The 24,112-nt window shown below is 41.5% G+C and overlaps 1 protein-coding gene across 6 annotated transcripts in view; it reads left to right on the top strand.

The window, feature by feature from the left end:
- TIAM1 (TIAM Rac1 associated GEF 1) overlaps positions 1 to 24,112 on the top strand; it is a 348,490-nt gene that overhangs the window by 254,768 nt on the left and 69,610 nt on the right. For 5 of the 6 annotated variants that reach the window (XM_037990630.2, XM_073009856.1, XM_073009851.1 and 2 more), the window contains 3 exons: positions 843 to 1,013; positions 8,340 to 8,444; positions 16,957 to 17,038. In XM_037990630.2, the coding sequence (XP_037846558.1) occupies positions 843 to 1,013; positions 8,340 to 8,444; positions 16,957 to 17,038 (358 nt within the window). Of the gene's footprint in view, positions 1 to 842; positions 1,014 to 6,176; positions 6,476 to 8,339; positions 8,445 to 16,956; positions 17,039 to 24,112 lie in introns of those variants that run through there. The other variant, XM_073009860.1, reaches the window with a different exon arrangement.

Consider the following 24,112-nt stretch of genomic DNA (forward strand, 5'->3'; position numbering starts at 1 on the left):
TGTTGTGGGGGTGGGTGGGGGATGGGCTCCTAACATTGTATCAATCTAAGCAACATAACATTGTATCAATCTAAGGAACATCCTCTGCTTCATCTGCTTAGCTTGCTTAGGTTTAACCCAGCTGCTGAAGGAGGACTTCGGACCCTTCTCCCACATTCACAAATTTTCCTCCACTCCCTGGTCCTCAGGCACAGTGATGGGGGGGATATACAGTGATGGCAGCAAAGGAGGCTTGTTTTTGCTACATTGTGCCATGAGGTTATCTGTCAAGTTCTTTGACCTCCATCTGGAAAATGGAACTGTCTCTTTCCCCGGGGTCGTGCTGAAGGTCCAAGGAGAGCACAAAAATGATGCTCTCTATAAATATAAATATGTAGTGCTAACACATTATCTTTTTGAAAAAAAAGTATTGGGGCATCATCATTGCTTTGAACTATAAAGTTCACATGGCAGATATGCTTGCTGTAGGAATTCCCTGCTTGAAACTTGAAATGAGTTTGTGGAAGAAATAAGAACCATGAAGCTGAGCCAAATGGGTGACCCCTTTCTTTCTTTCTTCCAAATTTTGATGCCCATTCATTCATGCCGTGATCACCTATGGATGCTGTGGGCCAGGTGTGAAGCCTGCCTCACAGCTGAAGTTTGAAATCTCCCCATTGCACCATAAATCTGCCTTCTCAGTAGTTTCTCTCTCTCCAAGGGTTCCCCTGCCTCCCACCACTGCCTCTGCTTCTGCCGTGGGCCATGTTCATAGGAATCGGTGATTCCCGTGTGCAGTCTGGGGATCTAGGGTTGTCAGAGCTCCACTGCTGGTGCCCTGCTAACTTTGTTTCTTGTTATAGAGGGAGAAAGAAGTGGTCTTACCTAACGTTCACCAGCACAACCCTGACTGCGACATTTGGGTCCACGAGTATTTCACTCCATCCTGGTTCTGTCTGCCCAATAATCAGCCTGCCCTGACGGTCGTCCGGCCGGGGGACACTGCACGGGACACCCTGGAGCTGATTTGCAAGGTATGGAGCTGCTTTGGGTTGTTTCTCCAAGAACAGATTGGGTGTAGGAATCTTCTAAGGCACACGTGGAAACCTAGAGTCATGTGGGAGAGGAAGGTGCTTAAAACACACCTCTCTTTCATTTCCAGCAGCATTGCATTCCTTTGTGATAATATTCATAATTATATTAGTGAATGCTTTACCTTTGGAAGGAGAGGAACTCTTCTAAGTAGCATCTTTCAACGTGTGTGTTTGATAGATTTCTAATGCACGTATCACATGCTCATTGCAAACCTTTTAGAAAATCTAGGTGAAGAACACAACAGAAAATTAAGGCCACTTTTATTGACAAAATCCAAAAATAATTATTGTAAACGTTTAGACGTTTGACCATTCATTCTTTTCCCCACACACACACGTACATGTGTTCAGTGGCATATTATGGGTACCGTTTTGTCACCTGCTCTTTAATCAGTAACCGATACACTATGGGCATCTTTAGAATTTGGGAAAATGGAAGGAAATATAAGTTTGACCTCCACTGGTGGGAAATTCCTCTTTTGTGAACACAGAATTAGCCTTTTTAGAAACAGGACAAATGATTGAGCTCCTTTTCTCTACTTTCACCTTAAACCATGGAAGAAATGCCTTGATCTTTTTCAAAGTGAACCTGGTTTCATTTTTTTCCCCCTGACGGGTCGCCAGGTGAATGGCGTTAAGTTAGGGGAGAGAGCGGAAAGAAGAACTTTACTTGCATGCTTGTTTTTATTTTTACATAATGAATAGCATTAATAGTTCTATGTAGTAGTCATATCAGGTCTGAGCCTGAGAAAGAGCTGAGACTTTGTCATTGTACCCATGGAGGAAGTGAAGTTCAGAGGACCTTAGCTGCTTACCTGAGCTCACGTCACAGACAGTTGCAAAGGAGAGACTGAACCCACGTCTGGCTTCTCTACAGCTGGGTGCATCCTGCGGTGCCGGGTGTCTACAAGAACTCTCAGAACCTGGGTTTAGTCTTCAGGAAGGACAATCAGTAAGGCTCAGAAGAATCTAGAATATATTCTTAGGGGAGCGAATTGGTCTTCTTTGGGGCTGCTAAAAGAAAAAAAAATGAAAAGTTTTTCTATCACAATTTTATCCTAGAAGAGTTGGATGGATAAAATGACGTTTTAAAGATCTCATCATTCAACACAATGTTTGTAAATACTGAATGACTTTCACTACCTCCACAGGTACCTCAGTTTTGTAGTTCTACAATCAGCAATTTTTGTATTTTAAAAAAAGCAAATCACAGGCGGCTTTTTAAAGAAAAAACATGGCTCTTCATATGAATCAGGGAAATGGAACAGTCCAGCTCAAATTAGCCTCTTAAAATGTCTTATGGATGTGGAGGATAAACAGAAGAATCACTTGTTTTGGGCCATAACCAAAGTCAGCCCTGACATGGATGTTAAAAATAAATGATAGCACCTCTCTATGTGCTTTGAATCCTTCATGTACGAGGGTTCTGGCTTTTGGAGATAATGGTATCTCTGTTCACAATTTTTTTCATGTTAATTACTTAACAAAATTGGTCTGTAGAGGATTTCTGCATTCCTTTATTTATAGATTAGCACAATTCTTTAGAGACCCATTAACATTCTGCAGAGCTGAAGAGTTATTGTCAGATCCGCAGATGAAGGTGTTAAAAGTAGGACTTTCTGGCCTTTTTGTATAAGCCCAACTCTGGAAGGTGTTTCCAGAGGAATAACATGGCTTTGGAGCATCTTGCACACTGGCTTTCAACTCAGTCAGGAATAGAAGGTTAAGCCAAAGTTTTCCAATTACCATTGATTGGTGGAAGATTGATCAATGAGTGAAGCAATGAATGATTGGCCCAGTTTACATATATTTCAAGCTTTTGCTTTGGAAGAAACTAGGGGAATGAAGAATAATGTTGTCATTGCCAGTTAGAGACCATATCTAGATAATGTAGTGGACTGATCCCTTTTAAAGTGTTTATTCCTGTCACTTGAAGGGTTTCTGATGGCATTATTAAGGTACAAAATCCCTTTCTCCAACAGTAAAAGTCCTGCCCAATTTTCCCTAGGCCTTCAGTTGTTTTTCCCAAGACATAGAAATAAAAGCAAAGACAAGGTGGTGTAGAACAAGCTTTATATTTCATAAGTTTATGCCGGGCACGGTGGCTCACGCCTGTAATCCCAGCAATTTGGGAGGCTGAGGAGGGAGTCCAGGAGTTCGAAAGCAGCCTGGCCAACATGGCAAAACCGCATCTGTACTAGAAATACACAGAAAAAATCTCATGAGTTTAAAAATGGAAGACTTGTGTGTGCGTTTCAGAATTTGATGGTCTTTGGGAAAACACCCCTGTAGGAAAAGTGATATAGTATGCTCAGGGCCAGGTGCCTTCTAAAGCTTACTTCTTCCTTGGAAAACACCTTATTGTAATTAGTGGATCTGATTTTATTCTTAAGAGGGAAGGAGATAATGGGGAAAACAGTGCCCCATGTTATTAACAATCTAATGTCATGGTGAATCCCCCCCTCCCCCCCGCCATTGAAAACAAAGATGATTGTAAAAATGCCTGTCTTTTGTTTCATTATTGTTGTTCTCAATGTCTGGTGATAGATGCTTTCTCTAATATTTAATAATCAATCTGTTTCTTCTGTCTCTTGCATTCAGCTCATTCTCTTTCCTATTCTATTTGATCCACATCATTTCACATCAGTTTGCCATCTGCCATCTGAGCACCAGTCAAGTTCTGGTATAGTAAAAGTTTCAAGATCTTCATTTCATATACAATTCATGTCAGAGATGTTACTGGAATGATTGTTGCTAAGTATAGCAGGTAACGATGTTGGCCTATAGGTTTTGGATATATTCTGATCGTTACAAGTACAAAAATAATTGCAACATATTTTCATTCATTTATACCTACTGATATTATTCACATATGACCATGTGTCAGTTTTATTTCATACTTTTACTACGTCAGCTATGGCTTTGGATAGCTATAACCATTGGCGTTTAAAGAAAGAAAAAGTTACTTTGAAGGGGAGGGAAAATATCTTTAGAAATTCTGGCCGGGCGCGGTGGCTCACGCCTGTAATCCCAGCACTTTGGGAGGCCGAGATGGGCGGATCACGAGGTCAGGAGATCGAGACCATCCTGACTAACACGGTGAAACCCCGTCTCTACTAAAAAAATGCAAAAATTAGCCGGGCGCGGTGGCGGGCGCCTGTAGTCCCAGCCACACGGGAGGCTGAGGCAGGAGAATGGCGTGAACCCGGGAGGCGGAGCTTGCAGTGAGCTGAGATCCGGCCACTGCACTCCAGCCTGGGTGACAGAGCGAGACTCCGTCTCAAAAAAAAAAAAAAAAAAAAAAGAAAAGAAAAGAAATTCTACGATAGCACTTTGTGTGTGTGTATGTGGATACATATTTCTGTATGCAGTGACTACATGTTTGTATTTCTGTATACAGTAATTGCACGTTTATATGTCTTCTAGAAGTTTGACTGAAATGGAAGAATATGAAGAGAAATAGAAGAGCAAAACATAATGGATTAGGAGATCTAAGGCAATAAACTCTGAGACATGTTATCTATTTTAATTGGTGCAAACTATTTACTGAAAATATCTACATTGTGTTTTGCTGTTTCATCCTTTGAAATAGTCATAGTAAGATGCGAATTTTAAAAACTATGCCAACGAAACTAAAAATTGTTGTACCATAATACTTATGGTATAATTTGTGGCTCCATTGCCTGAAAATGAATCAAATGCTAGTAACTTAAGTACATGTACATTGGAAAACAAATTTATACCATTTAAATTTTTTCCTAAGTGACTTTTCCTTGACTGTTTTACAAGTCTGAATTTTCTTTTGAATTTTCACTTGAATGTTTTATGTCTAAAGCAAGGCCACACGTTTAGAATTACTATGTTTAAATATCCATTAACATTTGAAATTCTTTTGCACAAAGATATATTCTGAACATAGTTAGTTGTTTGACTTGCTTTGATATTGACTAACAGGTATCTGAGGAGCGTAAAATTGTTCTTGTTAGTTCTGATGATCTGATTTAATTAATTCATTAAGATTTTCTTTTTATGTTAAACCAGCCATGATTAACAAGGGAAGCTTTTACCAAAATAATAAGACACACTGGTATATATTTTGATCCACTGTCCTGTTTTGAGAGTAACTATTTACTGACCAAAATTAGGGCTCTTAAGTTACAAGTAAGACCATTATAATTTTTATGTTCGCTGCTTGTGCTGATTTTTTTTTTTTAAGTTATCAAGATACTATTGTAACTTAAACAAGTTTGAAAAATATGATGGTTGGTGGCAAGAATCTTTTTTTCCTTTTACTTATTTATTTATTTTTTTGAGACAGGGTCTCACTGTGTCTCCCAGCTGAAGTACAGTGGTGCAGTCATAGCTCACTGCAGCTTTGACCTCCCAGGCTCAAGCAATCCTCCCACCTCAACTTGCCGAATAGCTGGGACTGCAGGCTCACCCCCACCATGCCTGGCTAATTTTTGTATTTTTGATACAGACAGGGTTTCACCGTGTTACCCAGGCTGGTCTCAAACTCCTGGGCTCAAGCAACTCGCCCACCTTGGCCTCCCAAAGTGATGGGATTACAGGCGTGAGCCACCACGCCCAGCCAAGAATCATTCTTATTGCCATTGCTACAGTTATCATTCTTTAGTTCTCCGCAGTGCATTACACAGTTTAAGTGAGGTGCCTTGACATTCTCTGCATGTATGCAGAAACGTTTTCAGCACTGTAGCATTTAGGGGATGATGGAGTTCTCCATAGTCCACACCAGGACCACCTTAGGCTATCTGTGCCTGACAGTGGGCTGTCTCTCATACTGAAGTTTCAGGAACCAGAATCTTCTTAGGTGAGGTTGCTGTTTTGGCCTGATTTCTGGAAGACAGTCTGTTTCCGTGGCAGTCTCATTAAGGAGTGCCCACAAAGTGTTTATTAATGATGATGATAAGGTTTCCAAGTGGATTTGTTCCTGTTACTAAGAACCCATGAAATTTCATTTCTTTCTCTTCCGCCTCAGTCGGAAACAGATGGTGAACCAAAATTTTTGCTTCTAATTAAAGATTTCAGTGAGGACCCAGGTAGGTGGGAAGCATTTGCAGCTTCGATCTCTCTTAGGAAAACTTTTCTTGCTCAACACATCACCCTAAATATTAGTATTTTGCTGTTGTTTATTTATCTTGATTCTCCAGCAGTAGGTAGCACACTTAAAAAGTCCCTGTTTTATGTTTCCCCGGGCTTTCACCTCCACCCTTATTATCTTTGACATCAACAATCATGGATCTGTTGGACATTGAGCATCCGGTCTCAAATACAGACAGTGAAAGGACAAAAGCCAGGTGCACTGGGACGTGTTCAGTGAATGGCATCTGTGTCCGGCACAGCAGGCTGCAAACTATCATATTACTCAGGAGAGGAGAAAGGTTAGGGTTCCCAAGAATCACTGATAGAAAACTTTATCCTTCTGCTGTGTGTTCAGAGTGAACTCATTTCCACTTTCTGGAAATGTGCTTTTGCAAGAATGCAGGTTGCCTGTCTTGCATGTACGTATTTATTTAAAATGCTAAACCACTGTTGCCTCACCTCCCACATCTACATGGTTTTTACTTGCAGCTGCAGACAGTCCTGAAGACTGCATTTATGTTTTGTTAGTTTCTGTATTCTCACTACTGCACAAGGTGTCTGGCATATCTAAGAGTTGGTTAGATATAACTGAATATATATTACTGGAATAGTTATTGGAATGCTGTTAGTTTGACTTTAAAAGTATTATTTTGAGGGTGGGTTAAGTAGAAAGAGTACTGAACCAGTTAAAAATTAATTTTATTTATTTTGAAATAATTCTTACCTGTAGAGCTTTGAATGCGAAGAGGTTTTATATTTATTTTGTGAAAAATTTCCAATTTGTATAAAAGTAGGGAACAATGTAATAAATTCCCATGTATCTATCACCTAGAATCTGTAACGATCAAGTTAAGTTTTATCTATTTACTCACTCCCACCCCCAGCTCTTATTTATTTTGGAATCAAATTCCAGATATTATATCATTTCTATCTATTAGCGCTTTAGGATATATCTCTAAAAGATAAGGATGCTTTAAAAAATTAATTGGTTTAAACATTTTATCTCTAGCAATATATTTTCATGTTGCTGTGTAACTTTCGGAGAGCATTTTCTTTTTTCCCTGTATCCTCTTGACTGTCTACTATAAAACCATGTTGCTGTTATTACTTATTCCTCAAAATTAATTCAAGGATTACTTTTTAGACAGAAAAAAAAAAAAAAATCTATTGTCCCATCCTAGACCAAAGGAGAAGCCTTGAAAATTTCAATTTTAGAATTGTTTTCTTTAAGCAAGTCATTCAGTGTGTTTCCGTAGTTGGACACATGCCTATTAGCACTGCCCCCGGAGAGAGTCTCACTTGGGGAGTATATAAATAAGACTGAAGTCCAACACTTCACTTCGAGTAAGTCTTCACACTGACTCGCTTGCAAATGAACTGTTAATAACTGTCCCACTGTCCCCATGTGGTTAAAAAAACAACTTTGTCCGGGCACAGCCTTCTTCTTTCATTGTAAATACAGTATTTTCTTGCCTCTCTTGTTACCCTGTTCTTTGATCACCTGTCTATGAAGTTATATTTAAGAACCTTTTTGATCTGCTGTGTTTTGTTGAAAATTTCACCAGTGTTAGCACAATGAATCAAGTAAGATGTGGAGATGTGAGTCAGTTGTTGCCACTAAATCCTGCGATACCCTTGGAATGTTACCGATGTGTTCAATGAAAGTTATTTAAAAATTTTTTTGTATTTACGATACAGACTTTTTAAGACGTGTAGAAACCTTATACCCCCATTTAGTATCAAATCTCTATTGAGCCGGGCGCAGTGACTCACACCAGCACTTGGGGAGGCCAAGGCGAGTGAATCACCTGAGGTCAGGAGTTCGAGACCAGCCTGGCCAACATAGTGAAACCCCATCTCCACTAAGAATACAAAAATCAACTGGGTGTGGTGGTGGGTGCCTGTAATCCTAGCTACTCAGGAGACTGAGGCAGGAGAATGGCTTGAACCCAGGAGGCGAAGGTTGCAGTGAGCCAAGATTGCGCCATTGCACTCCAGGCTGGGCGACAAGTGAAACTCCGTCTCAAAAACAAAACAAAACAGGAAAAAACACAAAAAATCTCTCTTGGTCGTGGGAATACATAATATGTTGGTGGAGAACTAATTGTGCTTATTTACTATTGAACGGGCGTTTTCTTTCTTTCTTTCTTTCTTTTGTCCCAGACACATCAACTGGATCATTCTGCTCATTACCTGCGCCTGAAATTTCTAATAGAAAACAAAATGCAGCACTATGTTCCACAGCCCGAGGAAGACATCTATGAGCTGGTAATGTTATGACTGTTGTCCAGGCACATTTTATGGGAGATTATTTTCAAATTATGAGTGTTCTTGTGTTAATTGTAGTTGGTGGAGTGGAACGAGTTCAGAAATAAATGAGCTTCATGCAGAGCCCCTAAGTTGGTGGAGATGGCCTTACTTAGCTCAGTATTTCCAGAGTGGCATGACCACCTTCGTTTACACGAGAAGCAGTGCAGTGCTATCATGAAAAGCAAAATCTAGAGCTCTCTCTTACATTGAACTTTAGTCATTATTGTAATACTAGCTTTCCTTGCATTGGCAGTCTTTTATTTTATTGTATTTTAGTGTTTTTATTTTGTTGTTTAGAGACAGGATCTCACTCTGTCACCGAGGCTGGATGGAGTACAGTCGTGTGGTCATAGCTCACTGCAACGTTGGGCTACTGGGCTTAAGTGATCCTTCTGTGCCAGCTTCCCGAGTAACTGGAACCACAGGCACACAGCACCATGGCCGACAAATTTTTATTTTTCATTTTTATTTTTTTTAGAGACAGGATCCTGCTTTGTTGCCCAGGCTGGTCTTAAACTCCTGGGCTCAAGTGATCCTCCCCACAGTCTCCCGAAGTGCTAGAATTACAGGTGTGAGCCACTGCGCACAACCAGTCTTTTATTTTAAATTGATGACTTAAAGATCAGCTGCTTGTCGTTACAGAAAACAGTGCTAATTCTAATTTTGTGTGGCATCCGTAGGCGTGTTGAAGCTGCTGGGTCAAATCTTGTTGGGTGAAGAAAGCTACCATCTATGTTCTAGTCTTTTGGAACTGTATTTATATAGCTTCTCGGGGACATTTACATATATTTGAGTTTGAACATACTTATGGGACTGGGGTTGTGAATCAGACCTGCTTACTAATCATATGGAACTGGCCAAGAAAAAAAAAAAGAAATGCTAATAGTTAATTTCTAGGATTTTACACAGATTAGAGATAATACGCTTACTTGGTAAATTACAATGGTTGTTACTGCAGTAAGCCAGTGACAAGCTCTTTGCTTGTTAGCAAAGTGTTGCGTTTGTCAGTTCCAGGAAAGAAACATTTTGGGAGCAAGGCGCCTCTATTTTGGAGTTCCTGTGCTCTTTCTGTACTTAGTCATTCCTCTGGGGGCTCTGACTGCTTGCCATGGATGTGTGAATAACAGTGACTTCAGACAGGGTTTCACCACAGAAAGCGGAACTGAACGTTTAAACCCAAGTATTATTCTCTTTTTGGAAAAGGGAAGCATGATTTAAAAATGAGTAGGAAATTGTGTTTTTAGTCAACTTTATTGAGGTATATTTTACATTTAAGAAAACCCTCGCCAACTTTAAGGACACAATCCAATGAGTTTGGACAAACGTATACAATCTTGTTTCCACTACTGCGATCATGCTTTGGAACATTTCTGTTACCTAAAAAGTTACCTCGTGCCCCTTTAAGGGCTTTTAAGGAAATATAAGAGAGGGTGTGCTTTTGTAACACTTTTAGCATGTTATGCAATAGAAGATGATCAAAATAATGAGCCCTTTTTAAACTATCACTTAAATCGGTAACTGTTCTGTGTTCAGTACATTTAACAGAGAGAGCTGATGTATTTTTCTGGCCTAGGGAAAAGGCCAGATCTTGGTGCTGCTGTATGAGTAGAGGAAAGAAAACCCTTTTTTCTTACTTAAAAAAGGGAAGTGCTTTCCTACTAACACTAGAAGAGTTACTGGATTACGTATTTTGCATCTTGGGGTTAATGAATATTTTGCATCCTGAATTGTAGGGATCTTACCTAACCAGGTTCCGTGTTCCTCATATTTTACACATAAGAGGCATAGGTACCTCAGACATAGTTTTTGAAATTATATGGACTCATTTATTATTCTTAAGCCTTGCCCATTGTGTGGTCTCCTGCAACATAGGAGACTAAGGTGTGGCAAGCTTAGTCTGTTTGGATCTACAATTTTTGTATGCAGATAGCTATATATGTATTTTAAAAGAATCTAAAGTACAGGGAGACCATGGTATTATTTCTTGGCCTGTTGAAGAAGGTCTCCAGCCCATAGATCTCTAAGGAGGCAAATGCCACAGTCTTGCAAAACCTCTGTTTTGACCAAGGTTCTTAACTGTTTTGTCCTTTGGATATTTTTGGTAGCCTGGTGGAGCCTCTAGACCCCTTCTCAGAATGATATTTTCAATCGCATGAAATAGAATACATAGGCTTACCTGTGCCCTAAATATATTGAAATAGTTCTCAAAAATATTTTTTGAATTATAGGTAATATATGTTCTTATTTATTAGCTCATTAAATTATAAGACTTAATAGGTAGACATAAACCTAATAGCTAGACCATTAAATTACAAGACCTAGCGGTAAATCTAATAGCTACCACTGTTCTGAGGAATGATGAGAATAAGTAATATTTTGAGACATTAGCAGCAGCTAAAACATGATACGAAAATAACTGTGATTTCTGTTCGTGACAGAGTCACAGGCACTGGTACTATTTTACTATGTTTGTTGCCTACGTTCATTTAGGATAAAAGGAAATGCTAATTTTCAGTTTAAGGTTTATAAATACAAAGATATCACCTTTTGTGTGTGTGTGTGACGAAGTTTTGCTCTGTCACCCAGTCTGGAGTGCAGAGGCGCAATCTTGGCTCACTTCAACCTCCGTCTCCCAGGTTCAAACAACTCCCTGCCTCAGCCTCCCGAGTAGCTGGGATTACAGGTGCCTGCTACCATGCCCTACTACTTTTTGTATTTTTAATAGAGATGGGGTTTCACCATCTTGGCCAGGCTGATCTTGAACTCCTGACCTCGTGATCCACCTGCCTCGGCCTCCCAAAGTGCTGGGATTACAGGCGTGAGCCACCGCACCTAGCCAATATCACTGTTTTTTATCATCCGCATTCACAGACCACTTGAACTCTATCCATGGGTCTCTGGTTTTGAATCCCTGCTTTAGGCCATTAAGCTGCACGTAGTGTCATTCTGGAGACAGGGAGTTTCTGAACAGCATTCCTGGATGCTTTTTGAGAGTCTGCAGGTATTCAATGTCTTGTCCTTACTGAATAAGCATCAGACCACATACAGTTAATTGGTTTCCCTGGCTCACCTCCATTTTGATTTTGATGGACATGGGAAGCTTCAAGTGTTACAAGCCATTTCCCTATAAATGACTCATTCATGTATGACTCTCCCAGGATATTTTATTCTATGCCATTGTTTTGTCAAACAGTCTTTAGTAGCAAGACCAATAGTTATTAGCAAAAGTATGTGGTACATTTTAAAGATCTTTTTGGAGGGTCTAGTGTGTTTATTTTGGGGGTCAGGGGATTCTCTTGCTTATAGATAACCAGGAATAGTTAGCCATTGGTTTATCTCCTTTGCTGATTGTGCTGTTAATACAAGTAATACCTGTTTGGCCACTTTTCACGATGACTTGTTTGTTGGGTCTGGTCCACGGAGTGATCATGTACATGACTGTAGTCTGTGGAAGCGCTTTTCAAAAACCCACACTAAATGCATTTTTTTATAAAGTGACAGGTAGAAATAAAGTTTGCAGAAACACTGATCAATTTATTTATTCACTCATCCAGCAAATACATATACATTTTAAAATAGAGTCTCATTCTGTCGCCCAGGCTGGAGTGGGACAGTCTCAGCTCACTGCAACCTCTGCCTCCTGGGTTCAGGTGATTCTCTTGCCTCAGCCTCCCAAGTAACTGGGACTACAGGTGCCCACCACCACACCCAGCTATCATCTAGCAAATATTTAGCATTTGTATGCCTGGCACCATTCTAGCTGTTCTAGGCACTGGGGATACACCAAAACAATTCTGTTCCTGGTGGAACCTGTATTCAGGTTTGCAGAAACAGGTAAAAATACGTGCGAATGTGTAACATGTCAGGGAATGTTCAAAGCCTAGAGAGACAAGAAGTTGGGGCAAGTAGAGAGAGGGAGATGATGCATCTGCAGTGGGTCTTGTTGCTTTTTAATTTTATTTTATTTATTTTTCGTGTTTTTTTTTTTTTTTTTTTTTAAGATGTGATGTTTGAACAGGGTGAGTGAGTGAAGTGAGGGAGTGGAATCATAGAGGTATTTTGCAGACAAGTGTTATAGGCTGGTGCACGCCTGTAATCCCATCACTTTGGGAGGCTGAGGCAGGTGGATCCCCTCAGATCAGGAGTTCGAGACCAGCCTGGCCAACATGGTGAAACTCCGTCTCTACTAAAAATACAAAAATTCGCCAGACGTGGTGGAACACGCCTATAGTTGCAGCTATTCGGGAAGCTGAGACAGGAGAATCAACTGGACCCAGGAGGCAGAGGTTACAGGGAGCCGAGATCGCGCCACTGCACTCCAGCCTGGGTAGCACTCCAGCCTGGTAGAGGGCGCAAAATGGGGGATGCAGGAGATGAGGGGAGGAGGGAGAAAGGATAGGCCATGTAGAGCCTAAGTGCCATGGGAACGCCCAGAGAGCTGTTTTGAAAGGCTCACTGTGGCGGATGAGTGGCCCACAGGGCAGGAGAGGATGAGTAGCCAGGGCCCACAGGAGGCTGCAGAGAGTCTTTGTCAGGTAAGAGCATGACGGTGGCTCAGATCAAACCACCCAAAGGAGACAGAGAAAGAAATGATCCTGATTTTGTGAGAACTCAAGAGCCTAGGTAAGCAATTTGTTTCTTAAAATCTGGTGCTCTTCTCATCCAATTTTTGAAAACAGGGAAAGTTGCAACATTATCAGTTTAATAAAAGAAAGGGAAGATGTGAGCTATTTCATCGTTAAGTGCATTGATGTATAAAACTACTGGATTTCAAAACTTCTGGTTCCAGATATTGTGGTTGCATTGAAAATACATTTTAAAGTATAAACCCTTCTTGAAATTCTATATAGTTTTAGTGTTGTTCACTAAACCTGGCTTTAGTGTAACCAGCCTAAGGATGTTGTGGCCAGCCGGCCTGTCTATATGATACTGCATTGCTGTCTGAGACCAGCAAAAGACACAATGATATTCACACTAATTCCAAAGAAAACTAGGAAGTAGTAGTATGAAAAAATAGGAAAGATAATGCACAAAGCTCGATTCCCACTAGATCCTGTGGAAATGATTAAAACAAACAGTTGTATACTGCCACCTGGAGGTAGGGTTTGGCACTTGACGAAAGTTTTAAAAAATAAAACTAAGGGCCGGGCACGGTGGCTCAAGCCTGTAATCCCAGCACTTTGGGAGGCCGAGACGGGCGGATCACGAGGTCAGGAGATCCAGACCATCCTGGCTAACACGGTGAAACCCCGTCTCTACTAAAAAAACACAAAAAACTAGCCGGGCGAGGTGGCGGGCGCCTGTAGTCCCAGCTACTCGGGAGGCTGAGGCAGGAGAATGGCGTGAACCCGGGAGGCGGAGCTTGCAGTGAGCTGAGATCCGGCCACTGCACTCCAGCCTGGGCGACAGAGCGAGACTCCGTCTCAAAAAAAATTAAAATAAAATAAAATAAAATAAAACTAAGGCTCCTACTGAGTTGAAGTGAACGTAGTTGATAACGTTCCATTGAGCATTCTGTGTTGTTAGGGTATATACTGTAAACCTTATTGAATTTAGTATTTAGAGTTTTGGTGGCTGTTTTCTGAATGAAAAAGTAGTATAACTGATTTCTTCTTACTTGTAAATTTATTTGTATGAAACATTTCTAAAGTATAGCACTAAAGCCACATTCAGTCGTGCCCTTGACACGTTGCATGTGGTGGGAGTTGCATTAAATTAAGATGTTTAAGAGGATCCAAGCCGTCCTGTCCACGTTCCTACCCCCTACACTCCTTAGCCTTCTATTATAGCAAACGCTTTCCAGGCTCCTGAGTCATAAGTATTATGCTGACCTCTCAAATGCCCCAAGCAAATAAAGACAAGAGACTGGCCACTCTTTTCTACCTGCCCGAATAAAATTGTTTTTGGACAAAATGGCGGTGTGGTCAGAGATGTGGGCAAGTTTAAATAATCATCAAGACTTCTCTTTAGTGCTAACGGCCACAGTTTTTGTTCTTGACCTTGGCTCAAAATTGGTTTTCATTTCAAGATAGAGTAATAATTTTAAAAATCTATATGAGCATTTGACACATCTATTTGTTTGTGAGTTTTTATTGTAAATTTTGGATTTGAACCTTTGACTGACCTAGGAGAGTAGGTTCCCTTTGCTTTCATACCCTGTGTTCCGGTGAGGGCTGATCTGGGAGGCATTGTAGTGTAGTGGAAAGAGTGCAGCTCTGGAGCCAGTGAGCCCTGGGTTCATAATCCCAGCTGTGTGTGAACGGGTCTTCTGAACTTAGGAAAGTACATTCTCTTTAGGCTCTTGCCTTTATTTGTAAAATGGAGATCACGCTTGTCTCTTGGAGTTAGCGTGAGAGGCATGACATATGGTCAGAACTCCGTAAGTTATTGTCTTGATGATAGATCTTGACATTTGAAAATGAAATATCGATTAATTTAAACAATTTCTGATGTGTGAACTTTGCACCGTTCTCATCTTGACTATGCATAAAGCTCTTTTTCCAGCCTTTTTTGTTTAAAAAAATTTTTAAATAATGTTAACTCTTATTTTAGATTCAAGGGGCACATGTGCAAGTTTGTTACCTGAGTATATTCCATGATGCTGAGGTTTGGGGTACTATTGATCCTGTCACCTAGGTAGTAAGCCTAGTGCCCAGCAGTTAGTTCCACAACCCTTCTCCTCCTCTCTCCTTCCCCCTCTGGTAGTCCCCAGTATCTATTGTTGCCATTTTTATGTCCATGAGTACTCGTTGTTTAGCCCCTAGTTGTAAGTGAGAAGGTATTTGGTTTTCTGTTCCTGTGTTAATTCATGTAGGAAAATGGCTTCCAGCTGCTTCCGTGTTGCTGCAAAGGACATGATTTTGTTCTTTTCCATGGCTACCTAGTATTCCGTGGTATACGTGTACCACGTTTTCTTTATCCAGTCCACCCTGGGTGGGCATATAGATTGATTCCACATCTTTGCTATTGTGAATAGTGCTGCCATGAACATACAAGTGCATGTGTCTTTTTGGTAGAATGATTTATTTTCATCTGGATATATACCAAGTAATGGGATAGCTGAGTCAAGTGGTAGTTCTGTTTTAAGTTTTTTGAGAAATCTCCAAACTGCTTTCCACAGTGGCTGAACTAATTTACATTCCCAACAACAGTGTATAAGCGTTTCCTTCTCGGCTGGGCATGGTGGCTCACGCCTGTAACCCCTGCGCTTTGGGAGGCTGAGGCGGGCGGATCATTTGAGATCAGAGTTCGAGACCAGCATGGCCAACATGGCGAAACCCTATCTCTACTAAAAATACAAAAAAAAAAAAAAGCCAGATGTGGCAGCAAATGCCTGTAATCCCAGCTACTCGGGAGGCTAAGGCAGGAGAGTTGCTTGAACCCTGGAGATAGAGGTTGCAGCGAGCCGAGATCTCACCGCTGCACTCCAGCCTGGGCAACAGAGCAACACTCCGTCTCAAAAGAAAAAAAAAAAAAAAAAAAAAAAGCATTCCCTTCTCTCTGCAGCCTCACCAGCATTTGTTGTTTTTTTGACTTTTTAATAATAGCCATTCTGACTGGTGTGAGATGGTGTCTCATTGTGGTTTTGGTTTACGTTTCTCTGATGATTAGCGATGTGTACATTTTTTCATGTATTTATTGGCCACATATATGTCTTGAGAAGTGCCTGTTCATGTCTTTTGCCCATTTTTTGATGAGATTATTCATTTTTTGTTGATTTGAGTTCCTTGTAGATTCTGGATAGTACACCTTTGTCAGATGCATAGCTTGTAAATATTTTCTCCCATACTGTAGGTTGTCTGTGTATTGATAATTTCTTTTTCTGTGCAGAAGCTCTTTAGTTTAATTAGGTCTCACTTTTCCATTTTCTTTTTTGTTGCAATTGCTTTTGAGGACTTAGTCATAAGTGATTTCCTTTCTTGGGCTTTTAGAGGGCTGATTAATTTGTGTACTTCAGTATTCTAGCTAATTTCGATAAAGTTCAGTGGCTAAAAAAAGAATATCCTCTTTATGTAATTTGTTTTCTGTTTCAATGCTAACATTTGTCTCTACTTATTTGTACTATCATGAACTTTTTGGAAGGGAAGCATGGAGATTTATCTTATTTCCATGAATTCCATACCAAGATCTTTATAACCTCTTCCTGATTTTAATAAACTTTTTTCTCCCCACAGCTAGAGGCCTCCATTACTTTAGCATTATTTTTCAGGTCTATGAAAGACATTGGGTAGGAATAGATAGAGAGTGATGTGGAGGAATTATTTAGAAACCAAACTGTGGCTATGTTTGAGGATGACAGTTGTAAGTTTTTACTTTTTCTTTTTACTCTTAATGAGTTCCGTTTAATGAAAAGATTATGAAGTGCAAATTCACATAAGTATCACTTGTGAAAAAATAGACTTATGAAATGACGATTTTTTAACGTTAGTTATAATGAAATTCTAATTAGATTTCTCTTTGTAACTTTCAGCTATACAAAGAAATTGAAATCTGTCCAAAAGTCACTCAGAGCATCCACATTGAGAAGTCAGACACAGCTGCCGATACTTACGGTAAGTTTGTGTTTCTTTGTGTTTTAAGGTAAAGCATTTCTTATGTAAGCGTGTATTTATTTACAGTTCAACAAAATGCCTTTGGGTCCTGTCTAAAACAGACAGTGTATCTGGCTCCTGTGCTGTGGGGGGTAGCCACACTAGGGAAAAAAAGGGATATTTACTCTGGGTACGCTGTAGACTTTGGTGTTAAATTTCATAACTTTAGTTACTGGGGTTCTACTGTCATAAAAAGGAAGTGGGTAGGTTATTTTATATGTCAAAAGATAAAATTACAACTAGTTTAGTTATAAATCTGATTGGCTTTCATTTGTGATTCGTGCATGGGGCAGCCTCCGTTCTAGAAAATAGAATGAGAGCTCCCTCTGGGCAATGGCAGAACAGTGATTTTTGTAAGGTGGAGACAAGGAAACAGAACAGTGGAAGAAGAAACTTGATTGTCTAACATTAGCTTACTTCAGGTTACTTTTTTGTAAGGGTTAAAGCAGAGGGGACATACTTATTTTGCTGATTATGGTAGACCAGAATCTCTTGTTTTCAGGAAAAACTGGTCTGTTTGGGGATCTACCTGCTTCCTGAAAGTTTTAGTTTGATTATGTGGCATCCAGCATGAGTGATTCCATTTTTTATTTGATCTGGCCTTTTGGGCGTAATGCAGGAACTCAGTTCACAACAGCAGCCTCCCATAATTTTTGTTTAACATGTACTATGATGTACCTTAGTAATGTAGGAATTCTTCTTTTACACCCCTCTCTTGAAAACATAGACATTATCCTCCCTTCCCATACAAGTCATGTTAAAGGAACTTACTTTGGTTTTGTGTTGCGGGATCCCCAAGACCATCCCGAGGTTTGCTGATTCACTAGGAAGACCCGCAGAGCTCAGCATCTGGTCGTACTCACAACTGTTTTTTTAATAGCAAAATTATACTGAAGTGGCTTCATTGTCTTGGGTGAATACCCAAGGTTCATTGTCTCACACCAAGGGAATCGCGGATGCAGACACACAGGTGGGTTTAGGAGTAGAGGTTTAATAGGCAAAAAAAGAGAAAGGAGAATAGCTGTCTCTCCTGCAGGGAGAGAGGGGTGCCCGAGTGGGTCTTCCGGCCATCGGTGGAAGATTTTATAGCCAGGCTTGAGGAGGTGGTGTCAGATTTACATAGGGCCCACAGATTGGTTGGACCAGGTGTGACGTCTACACAGCATGCAGGGAAGCTGGCTGCCCTGTCCTAACTTTATTATGCAAATGGCGTCTTTGCCTGGCGGGGGCCATGTTCACTGCTCCTTACTGTACAGGTGGCTGGCAAAGAGAAGAGAGGATGGAGCCACCGTTTTGAACATGCTTAGTTCCAGCTCGCCTTTTCCTATTGGCACAACTGCCAGCATTCACCAGTGTCTATGTGTGCGGCTCAATTTTGCAGGCTGCTTTTTGTTAGAAAAGAAAATTATTTGGGGGCTGCTTTTCATTAAAAGGAAAACCTTACTGAGGACTTTCTTCCCTTCACTCTGTGCCTAAATCATTTCATCTTAACTCCTATATCAATACAAAGCAAAATCTGCAAAGGGAAAAGACGCGTGGAACAAAGTCTAGGGGAAACCAGGTGTGACTTCAGCGAGCCCTGTTTCAGTGGAGTCACGTAGAATGAGGATAACTTCCCCAGCACCAAGTTGTGAGGACACCTGAGAAATGCTCCCTCCTGGGGAAGGTGGTTAGAGACTCAATGCCCAGGGCTTTTCTGGGGAGGCCGGTTCCCTAGGCAAGCTCTGCCTAGCACGCACCAAAATTCCAGACTCCCAGGAGGAAAGTAGGCGTTCACCATGAATCCCATTGTTTGTACACACAGTTTAGGCACCGTGAGCCACGTAGGGTGTTGGGAACCCTCCCAAAATCCAGGTTCTCAGGATGCCAGCCAAGGTCCAAATTTGTAAGCGGGCCTTTCGAAGAATAGCAGTCAAGCCTACTGTGTTAATGCTTTCCTAGGCGGTTGTCTACGTTCTGGTGGAGTTAAATATATATTCCTTTCCATATGTTTAAGACCAGTCTTCTTTACTTAGCATTACAGTGTATGGCTTGAATAGTAACAGAATTGGTGCCTGAGTAAATTAAGTGAGGAAAATCCATACTGTGCTCAGTCAGGAGCGGCGAGGTTAGCTGAGGTGACAGACAGCCACCGAAGCCCAGTGGCTCGAAACAGTGACATTTATTTCTCACATTCACCATGCATCCTTTGTGGGTTGGCTGGGACTCCATACGTTGTCCTCATTCCACACCCAGGCCTGGAGCAGCTGCCACCTGGGACAGTGCTTGTCACTAAGCAGAGGGGGAAGAGGAGGTGGGAAAGCAGATGTTGTCCCACTCCCAATTCATTGGGAGTCACAGCCATACCTACCTACAACGGAGCGTAGAAGTGTGATTCTACTGTTTGGCAGAAGGAGAACAAAGTTCCTGGTGGAAAGACATAAAGACTACCGCATATGTTCACTTAAGATTTCTCTCTGAACCGGCCGGGCACGGTGGCTCACGCCTGTAATCCCAGCACTTTGGGACACCGAGGCGGGCAGATCACGAAGTCAGGAGATCGAGAGCATCCCGGCTAACATGGTGAAACCCCAGCTCTACTTAAAATACAAAAAATTAGCCGGACAGTGGTGGGCACCTGTAGTCCCAGGTAATCGGGAGGCTGAGGCAAGAGAATGGTGTGAACCCGGGAGGCGGAGCTTGCAGTGAGCCAAGATCATGCCACTGCACTTCAGCCTGGGTGATAGAGTGAGACTCCGTCTCAAAAAAAAAAAAAAGATTTCTCTCTGAATCAAGTTATTAAGCTTGCTTTCTTTCTTTTTTTTTTTTTTTTTAAGGACACAGTTTCCCTCTGTCGCCCAGGCTGGAGTGCAGTGATGCGATCTCAGCTCACTGCAACCTCTGCCTCCCGAGTAGCTGAAATTACAGGCATGTGCCAACATGCCCGGCTAATTTTTGAACTTTTAGAAGAGACGAGTTTTACTGTGTTGGCCAGGATGGTCTTGAACTCCTGACCTCAACTGATCCACCCACCTTGGCCTTCCAAAGTGCTGGGATTACAGGCGTGAGCCACTGCGCCTGGCCAAAGTTACTAAGCGTTTTAGCATTTGAAAATCTTTAAACTCTTTTCTGAGCAGTGGGATATTGCATTCCTTCTGCACCTTCCCCTGTAGGCCACCAATCTTCATCTCAGAATACTCAATAGAGGATTTGGGCCTAATGAAGAGAACCCATTTTTGAATCCTGGCCACTTGCATTATAACTTTATGCTGTTTATTTCTTGACCTTAAAACTAAAGACATCATAAAGCCAGGAGAATGTTTCTCATGGCAAGGAATAAATGTTTATGAGCGGCTTATTATGCAGCAAAAAGCCGACCTCAGTAATTGGTGGCAGTGAAGTGCCTGGATCCTCCAAAATTAGATGCTCCCGTAATGATGATTCTTTTTCTCTTCAGTTTACTTAATTTTTGTTGAGTAAGGATAAACTAGCAAGGATCAAGTTCAGAAGGCTGAATTTCAAAGCTCTTGGACTCTGATTCTAAGATTGAGTGATTCAGGGACCCCAAAATTGGAACTGGGCATAAAACTGCTATCGTTTGTATACTATTTAATACTTTTTGTTAAAGTGACTGAATTACTCACAGAACCCATTTACTTTTACCCCCTGAGGAAGGTATGACAGGGCACCAGGCATCAGTCTTGAGAGTATTACAGACAGTGCTTCTCAACCCATCTGATGCAAAGAAGCAGGTATTTTGTTTTGTTTTAATTTCCACTCTTTTGTAACTACCACTGCTTTTGTGAAATACTAAATTCCACGCTTGGAGGTTGTGGCAATGTCAAGGTTCCAAGAGGTTCTCAATGCTTAGTCTCGATTTCTGTCCTTACGTTACTGCCGTTAGCCAACAGTTGGCCCCGTTCCTGGACTTCACTTTGAAAAGCCCTGCCACAGGCCAGACGCAGAGGCTCACGCCTGTAATCCCAGCATTTTGGGAGGCCAAGGCGGACGGATCACGAGGTCAAGAGATCGAGATCATCCTGGCCAACATGATGAAACCCCGTCTCTACTAAAGATACAAAAATTAGCTGGGCGTGGTGACACGCGCCTGTAGTCCCAGGTACTCAGGAGGCTGAGGCAGGAGAATCACTTGAACCTGGGAGGCAGAGGTTGCAGTGAGCCGAGATCGCGCCACTGCACTCCAGCCCGGTGACAGAGTGAGACTCCGTTTCAAAGAAAAATGAAAAGCCCTGCCACGCATGGCTAATGAGCTCAGTTAAATCACTTCTTCTCCGTGCTCGGGTTGGTTTTGGCGTGTGATGTTCCAACAGCATATTGATTGAAGAGGTGAAAGATTCCCCCAATCCTCAGAGATCTGATTGCCTCTGGATTAAAAGCTACCACAGCATCGAAATTCAGCCCATCTGTATCTAATATTAACACCCCGCTAAGTGGCTTCCGGTTAGATACTGAGTTTGGTACAAGTAAAAGCTACTAGCGCAAACACAAAAACACCTCACCATACAGATCAAATGCTGCTTTCTATTTTAGAACACTTTAGGGAGGAAAATATAATTTAATAATCCAACTGACTGAACACATTTAAAGAGGGAACATTTACTTAATTTCTCTCTCTTGCCCGTCTCTCCACCTTCAGCTCACTCCCAGACCTTACTGTTGAAATTGGTTCACATATCCAATTACATGATACTTAGACTAAGCATGAGGCCCTAGGCTGCCTTGAAGTAGAATGCGTCATTTCAGCAGCTTAGTATTCCTTTTCTCTGGGTACTTCTAGTACTATTATATTTTTTAGTCATGTGTTCTCCTCATGTTATAGGTGCCTGTGCTTGTTATCTGAATTTTTGTTGTATCCTGGACTCTAGTTTTGAGTAATTCTCTATTGTTTATCATGTTATGGTTTTTCCAGGGTGAGGAATCTTTTGGTGGTTCATCTCATGAGTTTGTTCTTAGTTTCTTTTTTCTTTTTTGAGACAGGATCTTACTCTGTCACCCAGGCTGGAGTGCAGTGGTGGGATCATGACTCCCTGCAGCCTCAACCTCCTAGGCTCGAGCCATCCTTCCCACCTCAGCCTCCCAAGTAGCTGGGACTATAAGGCACTTGCTACCACGCCCAGCTAATGTTTAAAAAAATTTTTTGTTGAGACAGGGTCTCACTGTGTTGCCAGGTCTAGTCTCAAACTCCTGGGCTCATGCATTCCTCCCGCCTCAGCCTCCCAAGAGTGCTAAGATTATAGGCATGAGCCACCACACCCAACCTTAGTTTCATCACTTAGTTTTAAGCACTTCCTTCATTCTCCTGATCATTATTATTCCACTTGCCACTCATGATCCCTTCCTGTGTTTGAAGCAAACAGCCTTCCAATTGGTGGATACATCGATTTATATTGAATAATTTCCCTCCGCCCCCTGTTGGCAATCATTTTAGACGATATTAGAGTTGTCTGCTGAGAGTTACAGCATTGCTATCCTATTTAAAAGAAATAGATCTGACTTTGCTGATTAACTGTTACAATCATCATGTTCTTCATTCAGCTCCACTTAATCCTGCTGTAGGATATTTCATAATTTTCTTTATATTTGTTCATATAGGAGATGGTTATAATGTTTTCCCCCTAGTGTGCAAAGTATTGGCAACTTTAAATGGAAGCCGCTCACATGTTTGTTGCAAGGCAAGGTGTGGGGAGGGCTTCCTTCCTGGAACAGTGAGAGGGGGCTCCTGTTTGACCACTAAACCAGTGTCCAGTATGAATTCCAGTACAGAGCTAAAGTGCTATTCACTTTGGTAAATTTTTGGCTTTCATTCGGGTGATCTTCAAAAAAGGAGCTTAGGCCCATTATCCTTTCTCCCATCCTCTTTCCTGTCATAGAGATTTCCCCACTAATTAGAGATGTCTGATCTGTTTCTTCGACCTGTTCTTTTTACCCAGTTGTCCGGTACAAATTACATAATCAATTGCAGTCCTCAGACTGGAAGTCTCCTCTGTTCTCACTTCTATTTTTAACCTTTTGATTATAAAAAAAGAAGACCAAGAAAACAGGGAATGGCCGGGTATGGTGGCTCACACCTGTAATCCCAGCACTTCGGGAAGCCGAGGCGGGTGGATCACTTGAAGTCAGGAGTTTGAGACCAGTCTGTCCAGCAGACGAAATCTCATCTCTACCAAAATTAGAAAAATTAGCTGAGTGTGATGGTGTGTGCCTGTAATCCCAGCTACTAGGGATTTACTTTGTAAAACAAGAAATCGCTTTAACCCAGGAGGCAGAGGTTGTAGTGAGCTGAGATCGCACCACTGCACTCCAGCCTAGACAACAGAATGAGACTCCATCTCAAAAAAAAAAAACAAAAACAAAAACCAAACAAACAAAAAACACACACAAGAGGGAATGGAGCAAATCAATACCTGAGGTGTCTCCATATCTCCATCGACTCGGCTTCAGGTGACTTGCAGCAGGCTCTCACCGTGTTGCCTCTTCTGCCATCTTCCAGTTAAGCAAAGGTGTTTCCTGGTACCCCACAGGGGTGCTAATTTTTTAATAGAAAAAAAACTGGGGCCGGGCTCAGTAGTGCACACGTGTAATCTCAACACTGTGAGAGGCAGAGGTGGGAGGATCGCATGAGGCCAGGAGTTTGAGACCAGCCTGGGCAACATAGTAAGACCCCATCTCTACAAAAAAATTAAAAAATTAAAAAAATTAGCCAAGCGTGGTAGCACTTACGTGTAGTCCCAGCTCTTCTGGTAGATGAGGTAGGGAATTGCCTGAACCCAGGAGTTTGAAGCTACAATAAGCTATGATCACACCACTGCATTCCAGCCTAGGGGACAGAGCAAGACCTTGTCTCTTTAAAAAGAAAAAAAAAAAAGGTCTCATTGTAATAGAATGGTGGCATTTCAGAAAGGAAATTCCGATATTTAGATGAGTCCTATTCATTCTTTCCGATGACATAGCCCTTGATTCTCTCTGTCCTAACAGATTTTTAAAGAAATTTTCTACTACAATGCAGATAAATACACCTGTGTTAAGGCTCATGTA

This window comes from Chlorocebus sabaeus, chromosome 2 (genome assembly GCF_047675955.1).
Source record: "Chlorocebus sabaeus isolate Y175 chromosome 2, mChlSab1.0.hap1, whole genome shotgun sequence".
NCBI classification, from domain to species: Eukaryota; Metazoa; Chordata; class Mammalia; order Primates; family Cercopithecidae; genus Chlorocebus; species Chlorocebus sabaeus.